The sequence below is a fragment of the Vigna angularis genome, chromosome 7 (genome assembly GCF_016808095.1).
Source record: "Vigna angularis cultivar LongXiaoDou No.4 chromosome 7, ASM1680809v1, whole genome shotgun sequence".
Classification (NCBI taxonomy): Eukaryota; Viridiplantae; Streptophyta; class Magnoliopsida; order Fabales; family Fabaceae; genus Vigna; species Vigna angularis.
The window spans coordinates 11,540,043-11,550,300 of NC_068976.1; the positions used below are offsets into that span (position 1 = coordinate 11,540,043).

Below are 10,258 nucleotides of genomic sequence, written 5' to 3' on the forward strand. Positions count from 1 at the left end.
TTTATGTAGGAGTTTTTATTATATAATATTATTAGTTTAATAATTTATAATATATAATTTTTATTTGATCCTGTGTATATTATTGGTAGGTTTTGTTTTAGTATAGAAAAAACAATATTTACATTAGCTGTATAATATAGTTATTGACAGAAATTTTTTTCGATAATTTAATTATTACCAAAAGTCATTGTTGAAGCCAAATGTCTGTGATAATATAAACTTAACGAATAAACATATGTCGTTGATATCCAAAGATTTCATAAATATGTATTGATAACCAAATTATACATCGACAAATACTATGCCGTTAGTGATTTATCGACAAACAAGACTTACTACAGATTTCATTTATCATCGATAAATTATGATAGTTGGTAAAAGAATTTACAATCCATTTAAAAATTAAACCGACCTCATTTAATACAAAAAAAAAAATTCGTTATTAAGTTGGATTCCAAATTACCCATTTTCTACATATGATAAAGTTACTTTTAACATTTTAAAGTATTGGTAGAATAATAAGTATGAAAGTATAAAAGGCCCAAAATTTTCTCTAGAAAACCCTAAATTTCAATTAAAAGCTACCCACTGAGACCCTAATAAACGAACACTTTAGAATAAAAATTCGTAAATGATTCCCATACTTAACACACAATTAATTAAACATTTGTTTTATTAAAATCATTAGTGGAAACCAGATAGAAAAGGGATCAACGCGTCAATGTTATGTCCCTTATATATATATATATATATAGTGACAGTCTGTGTTGTTTTAAATATGGAAAATGTTTTTTTAATAATTCTTTTTGTTATAAAAAGTTGTGAACTGTCATGTCACGTTTCTTTAAATATAACTATAATCTGTATGCACTTCAAATCCAAATTCGATTCTATCAGAAATAGTTTGGACAACATGTGGAGAGAGACAACATCGTTGGTGGTACTGCTACTTCTAGTCCACAGAAGTCATGGTGGTTGTCTTCCTTCTTCCTGTGGCAACATCACCAACATCACTCATCCATTTCGATTAAAAGGCGACCCAGAGAAGTGCGGTGAGGAAAGTTATGAGCTTGGTTGTGAGAATAACGTTACTGTGTTGTATCTGAACTCTGCACAATTCCATGTTCAGGCCATCAACTACAACAACTACACCGTCAGAGTGGTTGACCCTGCAATTCAACACCACAACTGCTCTTCCCTTCCTCTCCGTTCTCTCTCTCGCTCCAATTTCTCTGATACTTACACTTACCCCACGGATCTATACCAAGTCGGTCTAAGCGAATATCGTAATTGGAAATCTCTGAGTTTCGAGCATATAGTGTTTTTGAATTGTAACCATTCAGTGAGAGAGAATGAGAAGTATGTGGAGACTGGAGAGTGCGTGAAGTGGGATTCCAAGGGCTATGCATATGCAGTTGGTGGTGACCTAAAAGCTGAGGACTTTGAAGTTGGGTGTGACGTAAAGCTTGTTGCTCCAACATCTTTGAGAACTTTGAATAACCATTCCTACAATTCCATGCACAGGGGATTGGCCTATGGATTTGAGATTTCATGGCTGAAACTCGCCTGTCATAAACATTGTCCACTCTCACAAAGCAGTTGCTATTTCGACTATTCTAGCCAGAAGTTCAAATGCTTGTTTGGTGAGATATCCTAAACCAAATTTCAGACATACATATTTATCTTTATTTCAAGTTCATGATTATTGATGAAACTTTGTTCTATTTATTCAAATAATTTTTAGGTTTATATTTTACCTGTACTTGTAGAACTCGAGCTTCTGTAAAGAAAACATCATTCATCACAGCTTTATGAAATTAGGCAAATAGAATTCTTGGTAGAATAGTAGTCGTGATCGACAGTATTCTGAAATTTATATTTCTTTCTTTTTTGGGGTGATATATAGGTATACTGGAAGAGCTGACACTCCAGGCATCAAGTAAGAATATCTTATCATCTTAATTTATCTATGTTTTTAACTATATTGATAATAGTAATAATAATAATAATAATAATAATAATAATAATAATAATAATAATAGTAATAATAATAATAATAATAATAATAATAATAATAATAATAATAATAATAATAATAATAATAATAATAATAATAATAATAATAATATGTGTACGGTAACATAAAGAGGGGGTAATAAATGATGAATAATGCCATTACTTAATACTTTAGAGTATTTTTATATTTAATTGATTTTTTATAATGTCTTATATGGAATAATAATGTTGGCAAGTGGGTGATAGTTCAAGAGTTTATCATCTATTTTTTTGCATTTGTCACAATGTTTATTTGAAAAAATTGTAGAAATTGTATTTTTTCCGTCAACATACTTCTTAAGAGAATTGCCGTTCTTCGTTTGCACTGAGGTGTATGACGACGTAACTTTTCATAAACAGAACAGAACAGGTTTCTTTCTTCTTGAATTGTGAAGTTAGTATATATTAAAATGATAAAATTTAAATTTATTTTTCTTCGATTAGGTTTTTTCTCAAACTTTTTTCGAGTTTATTTATCATCTGCCATATTTGCTTTATCACAAATGTCTTCGCCTCATAATTACAAATTCCTTTCTAGTATCTTTAATAATGATGTGAGTGATAAGCCTACACAGCATCTATTTCTACTTTTTTGAGATTAGTCCAAAATAAGGAAGTTTTTCCTATCAGTAGTTTGAAATGAATTCATTTGGTAAGACAATATATGTTATACTTTAATATCTTCTAGTAACTTCTCCTGTTCATTCTTCTCTATTTTCATGTATTTATCTTCGATGGTTTCCTCATCAAAGACTTGTTTTATATTAGTACGTTCTAAAATTTCTCTTACAAGTCCATGCTCTTATTGAGATTATTTATAACTTTTTTAATTTTTAGATATCTTTATTAGAAAGTGATTTTAAGCCTAATTCAACTCCACAAAACTGGCTTGTATGGTGAGGTTTGCATCCCACTTATATATTATAATTTAGCTTTATCTCTAATAACTTCCAATACACCCCTTTCACGCCGAGGTATAGACATCTCGAACGTGAGAGTAAAATTAATGGGTGGTCCGATAGTGGCCCGACAACGGGTGGAACAGAATGTCCACATAGATCTTGCTAGGATAGACTCTAAACATGACTCTGATACCATATTAAAAAATGGTTTTAAGCCTAACTCAACTCCACAAAATCGGCTTATGTGGTGAGGTTTGTACCCCATTTATATATTAATACGAGACTTCCAACAATCTTTCTTGAAATGTTTATTGTTCCAACCCTCAACTTACCTCTTTTAAACATTTCAATTTCTAGTCAAGTATGACTCTCATCCATGACTCTAAATGGGTTGTGACCCAATCAACCATTCTCATGGAGAACATTGGTCATAAATAATCCTTTCCAAAATTTACTGTGTACTTTCAAGTAATGCATCACATCTATCTCTTGGTAGTATAATTTTGACATTCCTACACTTTTCTTTATCATTTGCACCATACCATTATGAAACTCTTTCCTTCCAAAAATTGGGATGTATTATAACTCCATTTGTATAATTAATTGGTTTAACTTATCTACTAAAAAAATTTAATACATTCCCATGTCTTTTAATAAATAAAAAAATTTGTATTAGTATAGAGTTCGTTTAATGTTAGACACTCACTAACACACAGAAATTGCTATTTACGTTACTAAATTTATGACTATAACATGTAGGCAATAGACATAAAAAATATAGGATAACAATTTTTTAAATAAATGATCAATATTTACATCTATAGGTCAAACATAATTTTGTTTAAGAAAACATACAGCGCCATTGAGTCCTTTATTTATATTCATTTCTTTATTCTACACATAGGTCCTTCATGACACACATATCATTCATGAACTTTGTTGAATATGGAGGTGTTCTACGACAATTTGTTTTTAATTATTATCATTAATGTCAGTTACATCAACAAAAATTAAATTAATATTCAAATAGATTTCATTTAATCGGCTCAACTATCTCTAAACTCAATCAATTTTAAAATAAGAACAAGTCATAAACTGTTCTAGTCAAAATCAATTTTAAAATTAGTGATACATATAGTTGACCTTAAAATCAACACTAGTGTACATAGTATTAGAGTTCACTATATGATGCTATTTCTTAGTTAATGTCAGCTTTTAATTATTAGCATTAACTTTTGGCTGACACTAAACATTTTTTGTAGGGTAATAAATTACATAATGTTAACACTGCTACTCTCTTATGTTATAAGTTTTCTTGTATTTTTTCTCTCTCACACATGTGGTAAAATATTGAAAAAAATTATGAACAAAATTTTGTGAGGGTATAGATTTATGGTTCTTTAAGGATTTATTCTAGTGTACTGTGTAAACTCTCTATGATACAATAAGAATTTTTTTAAAAATTTATGAGATATCAAAACTAGTAAAAAACTCTAAAAATAGTAGAAAAAATAAATCTAGAAAGAAATTAGAAAAAAAAAAAGAGAATAAGAGAGTAAGAGAATGAGAGAAAGTTGTGTGTTTTGGAATAACCACAAATGCACTACTTGTGATGAATGGCCCAAGATGCAGATCTTGCAGAAGAAACTGCTCAAAACGGCTTCGCTAACTCCCGAGTCTTGTGGGAGGAGAATTGACCAAGGAGAAAGAAAAATGTTCATCTAGCAACGTTTCTCAACTTTTTCCAGAACCACTTTTGCAATATTGTTTATAACAATCCCTCACATATTGCAAAAGATAAAACATTAACTAAAGAGATAGAAAAGAGATATTTTGGATTTCATAAGATGTAATGTATTAGAGTTGATATAGCAAATTACATGAACTAGTTCTAGATTGAGAAACTTAACACACACTGTAGTTGGTATAACAAGTTATATGAACCAAAGAACTTGACGTGTGTTAGACGTTTATCAATCACAATATTACCTCACAATCCTTACTATTATCATTGTGATGCACTTACTAGGCCAAGCGTGTGTCCGGTATTCATGGGTGCTCTAGAGATCATACCAAGATCATATGAAAGCTGCCTCACTCAATAATGCAGTCTCTAACACTTTGATTACATGTGATGTTCGTCAAATTTCGTTCGAGAAAAGTTTAAGAAGAGAAAAGGGTATCGCGCGCTAAGATAAAGTGAATGAATTTTCAATCTTTCGCTCAAATTTTTATTGAATTCATTAACCTTTTGACGTCGAATTTAAAAGCCATTCGACGTTTTATATCCTTTTACGTTGAATTACAATTTTAAATGACATTTAATAATTGCATTTATTTACAAAAATGCCACCGCTCGTTTTTAACGTTGGTTATTCAGTAGTTGGACGTTGAACGTGTGACATTATACGTTGTTTTTATACTAGTGGTCGTTGTAATTTTATAACATATGAGGAATTCGCATGTCCCAATCTAGCATGTCACTTGTCATATGAATAAACAATATAAGCAGAAGAACAAGATTTATTAATATTTTCAAAAAATTTGAGTACAAAGAAACGTTGATCACAATATTCCTTCCCCACAAAAACATTATCTTTTGCTATTACAATCTTGTTAGACTTGAATGACACTTTAACCCCATTTTTTCCAATAGTGCTACAAAGATTAAATTAGTTCTGATTGATGGCACGTGTAGCACATCATTCAAGGCTAGAGTGTTTCCAAATATGAGCTTGAGAAGAGCTTTCCCTTTTCCCAGCACACGAGTTGTTTTGGAATCACCAAGGTAAACATGTTCTTCTCCACTCCCTACACTAGTGTAGGAGGTAAAAGAACTTTTATTTGCGTAGACATGTCTGGTATCACCAAAGTCTACCACTTACTTGCTCACATTGATCATCAAATTTACTTAAAACGACCATAATAATAATATCATCTCCTTCATCTATATTTACTCTAAGAGGATTGTCGTTTCTTGTTCTACGTTTGCATTGTGGTGCGTCTGACTTTCCACACATGAAGCAATTTCCTTTCCTTTTAGAAGTGGGGTTAGATCCGTTAGGGTGAGATTTTTGAAAATTATTTTTTCTTTTGTGATCAGGTTTGTGTTCATATCCTTTTGGAGCATATATGTCTTTTATCATATTTGCTTTTGCAAACAAAGATTTGGCCCTTACAATAGCACACTCTTTCTTATTGATATTTTCAATGATGAGCTCTGGAAGTGACATATGCTTGTCTCTATCTTTCAGCTGTTGTTTGTAATCAGTCCAAGATGACGATAATTTCTCAATCAGAAGTTCTAAAATAAATTCATCGGGTAGAAGAATGTTATTCGCTTTGAGATACTAATTAATTTGAGACTTTATATCCTTATCTTCAATCATATCCCAGTGGTAGTAATTCCCAATGATGAATTTTTGTCTGACGACATCTTCAGCAGTGTATTTGAGAATCAAAATGTCTTTTGCTTCCTTATAGAAACAATACACATAACATAAATCATTAGAAAGTGCACTAAGTAAAGTATGTCGGCATACCTTGTTTGCATGAATCTAATATTCAACTTGTTTTGAATTTGAAGTGAGACTAAAGTCAGGTTTTGGAGATGAAAGAGCAAAAGAAACTTTGTAGATGTATAAAAGGATAGACACACGTTCTTGCCAATGCTAGAAATTCTGATTAGAGAAGACTTCGATTTTTGACACATCTGGAAAAGGTTTTGCGAAGACCATATGAGTTTTAGAATCAATGATTTGACTCTGTAGGTTTGCGATATTGGTGTGAGCCATAAGTCCTTAAGATTATTGTAAAATGTTGACAATAATCACGAACAAAATTTTCTGAGGCGTGTAGATCCATTGTCCTTAAGAATTTATTTATGGTGTGTTGTGCAATCCCCAAAATACAACATGAACTTTCCAAAAAATTTCTGAGATATCAAAATTAGCAAAAAAATCTCCAAAAAGAGTAAAAATAACAAACCCAACATATAAAAAAAAAATTCGTAGTATACGAAATCATATTAGTGAATGATTTCATAATAATATAATGATTTAATTAATAATTTAATTCTTATATTTAGATTGAGATCAATGATTATTTTTTTATATTTAATTTAATTCCTATATTTATTAAAATTGATTTAATATGGTCTCATTTGTTAATATAGTTAAATTGGCTAACGATAGAGGGAAACTTAAAACATAATTGAAAGGGGTGGGTATTTGTTTGCTAAGGTGGAAGTTTTCTTTTTTTAGGATAGATTTTAACCTCTTTCTTTAATCCTATCTCCTTTTTTTCAGATTCATATCCCAAACTGTAAAAATGAAAAACTCCAATTGCATCACCAATAACACCAGTGAAAAAATTGAATCTATTGTCCAAAACATCATAAATCTCATGAAGTTATTAGGATAAACTTAAATGTAAGAGAAGTAAATGAGTTATTTATTTGTTTAGGAGATTTGTCAGTTTTGGAGTACAAGGGTAAGTAGTTTAATGCAGGGAGTATTAGGCAATAATAGGTAATAATGGAGTCTCAGTGGTAGAGTTTATGGATTGGAGATGAAAAGTCAAATGCAAGTTTATAAACTATAAGTGTCTAATTGAGATACAATGTAGGACACACAAAGCAAATTCAAATAATTCTAACTGAGTTTCATTTTCCTAACAAATTGGCATCATAACTTGAGAGTCGTCCGAGTGAAAAGACCTAGAGAAAACTTGAGCATTTGAGTGTTTGAAAAAAAAAGAGTAAGAGATAGCCAACCTTGTTAACCATGTGTTACTACCTTAATTGACAAAGAAAGTCAACTTTGATAATTAGAATATGCAGATGAAGACTCTTTTTGGATCTCAAGATGTGTGAGATGTAGTTGAGAATGGTACAAAGAGCTAGCAGAAAATAAGAACAAACAATTGCCCAAGTTGTTGCATTAAGAAAAACACGAATGAGGGATAAATTAGTTTTGTATATCTTATTATAGACTTAATACCCTATTTTGTCCCCAGTTTCGCTCGCAAATGTCAAATTAGTCCATCCTTTAAAAAATGCGTCAATTACGTCCTCACTTAATAAAATTTGCATCAATGAAATCCCTTCTGTTAAATCCGTACAAACGGCGTTAATTATTTTGCATCAAGATAATTAACGTCGTTTGTACGGATTTAACGGAAGAGATTTAATTGATGCAAATTTTATTAAGTGAGGACGTAATTGACGCATTTTTTAAAGGATGGACTAATTTGACATTTTCGAGCGAAACTGGGGACAAAATAGGGTATTAAGCCCTTATTATACCGAACTGTGGACAAATCTGTCTCAATCATTACCAACGAACTCATCGAAGGATATATAATTCTGTAATTATTATCTTTTGGTAGTTATCTATGATCAATATCCGTCAATAATTAGTATCGACAGAGTTTTTATCAACAGATATAAGTCATTGAGAATTCGTTGATAATTATCATTACTGACAAATTTTGATTCTTTTCAACAAATTGGTAATGCCATATTTTTTAGTGTAGTTGATTTGTTATATGCACATGATAGTTAATACAATTTACTTAAATATATTATCTTCAACCGGCTTATATACTTGCTTTAGAGATTTTTCTTTTGCAATCTTGCATACGAAAGGAATGCGTACAATATCAAATTTAAGTTTGTCTTTTAATATACTGAGTGGATTTTTTTTCTCTATAATTAATATATTATTCCATTCTAAATTTAGTATGTAATGAAATTGTTTTTTACCTATCATGATGTTTATTTACCCAAAAAAAGTGTTGTTACAGGAATTTTCCAACTTATCATCATGGCATGGGCTTGCAAAATTGTGTTTGGGGTGCCACTAATTGTCGTACTTGTGATATGTAAATGGAGGAAAAGACGTGCATCAATGTTTGAAAATATTGAAAATTACCTTGAACGCAATCAGTTAGCACCTATCAGATACTCATACAAGGAAATTAAGAAGATGACGAAAAGTTTCAAAGAGAAGTTAGGTGAAGGAGGATTTGGCTCTGTGTTTAAGGGAAAGTTGCGCAGTGGACCTTCTGTGGCAATAAAAATGTTAGTCAGATCCAAAGGAAATGGACAAGATTTTATCAATGAAGTTGCAACCATTGGAAGAATACATCATCAAAATGTGGTACAGTTAATTGGATTTTGTGTTAGTGGCTCAAAGCGCGCTCTTGTGTATGAATTGATGTCCAATGGTTCTCTTGATAAACTTATATTTTCAAAAGAAGGAAGTGCACAATTAAGCTATGAAAAGATATACAATATATCCGTTGGAGTGGCTCGTGGGATTTCTTATCTTCATCATGGATGTGAGATGAAGATTTTGCATTTTGATATCAAACCACATAACATCTTACTAGATGAAAACTTTATCCCAAAGATTTCCGACTTTGGATTGGCAAAGTTATATCCAGTAGAAAATAGCATTGTCTCAGTGACTGCAGCAAGAGGAACCATTGGATATATGGCTCCAGAATTGTTCTACAATAATGTTGGAGGAATTTCCCATAAGGCTGATGTTTATAGCTTTGGAATGCTTTTGATGGAGATGGCAAACAAGAGGAAGAACCTAAATCCCCATGCGGATAGATCAAGTCAAATTTACTTTCCATTTTGGATCTATGATCGTATTAGAGAAGAGGAAGATATAGATATACAAGATTTGACTGAAGAGGAAAAGAAAATAGCAAAGAAGATGATCATAGTTGCACTTTGGTGTATACAATTGAAACCAAATAATCGTCCCTCAATGAATAGAGTGGTAAAAATGCTTGAAGGAAATATTGAAGACCTGGAAATACCTCCAAAATCTACTTTATATCCTGATGAAATGAATATAGATGATCAAACAATAAACTCAGAGTACACAGACTTTGACACATTCTCTTAAGTAATTCATGTAAGCTGCAACTATGCAGCTAATCCTTTAATGAAGCATGCTATTTGACAATTCATAATAAAGTTTTATTATGCATATTTAACATTATTATTTTAAGTAGAAGTTCGTCTATAATATTCTTTACTTGCTTTTCCTTATTAACTATTTTACATCTCAAGAGTTAGAAAAAAAGCCAACTAAATTTATTCTTTTTTATCGAAGTTTCCAAATAAGGAATCGTTAACTCATTCTATTTGAATATACATGACAACATTCTACAATTTTAATGTAAGACAATACTTGTTTTTTTCTATTTTTCATGTATGTCGAATTGCTATACTTTTCTTAATTGCCTAAGAGTAATATTTAGTAAGGTTTTATCCATATAAT

At 30.9% G+C, this 10,258-nt stretch overlaps 1 protein-coding gene across 1 annotated transcript; it reads left to right on the forward strand.

The window, feature by feature from the left end:
• Positions 1-887: 887 nt before the first annotated feature.
• On the forward strand, positions 888-9,963 carry LOC108338723 (LEAF RUST 10 DISEASE-RESISTANCE LOCUS RECEPTOR-LIKE PROTEIN KINASE-like 2.1). Its single transcript, XM_017575779.2, has 3 exons — positions 888-1,643; positions 1,907-1,939; positions 8,763-9,963. Exons 1-3 carry the CDS (start codon positions 914-916, stop codon positions 9,878-9,880), a joined length of 1,881 nt encoding a protein of 626 aa, XP_017431268.2. The 5' UTR covers positions 888-913; the 3' UTR covers positions 9,881-9,963.
• Positions 9,964-10,258: the final 295 nt, after the last annotated feature.

Bases quoted from the DNA above. Each gene is read 5' to 3' on its own strand.
- LOC108338723 (XM_017575779.2), top strand. From the start codon at position 914: ATGTGGAGAGAGACAACATCGTTGGTGGTACTGCTACTTCTAGTCCAC. The intron at 1,644-1,906 runs GTGAGATATCCT...GGTGATATATAG, and splicing joins GAAGTTCAAATGCTTGTTTG to GTATACTGGAAGAGCTGACA. The intron at 1,940-8,762 runs GTAAGAATATCT...GTGTTGTTACAG, and splicing joins GCTGACACTCCAGGCATCAA to GAATTTTCCAACTTATCATC.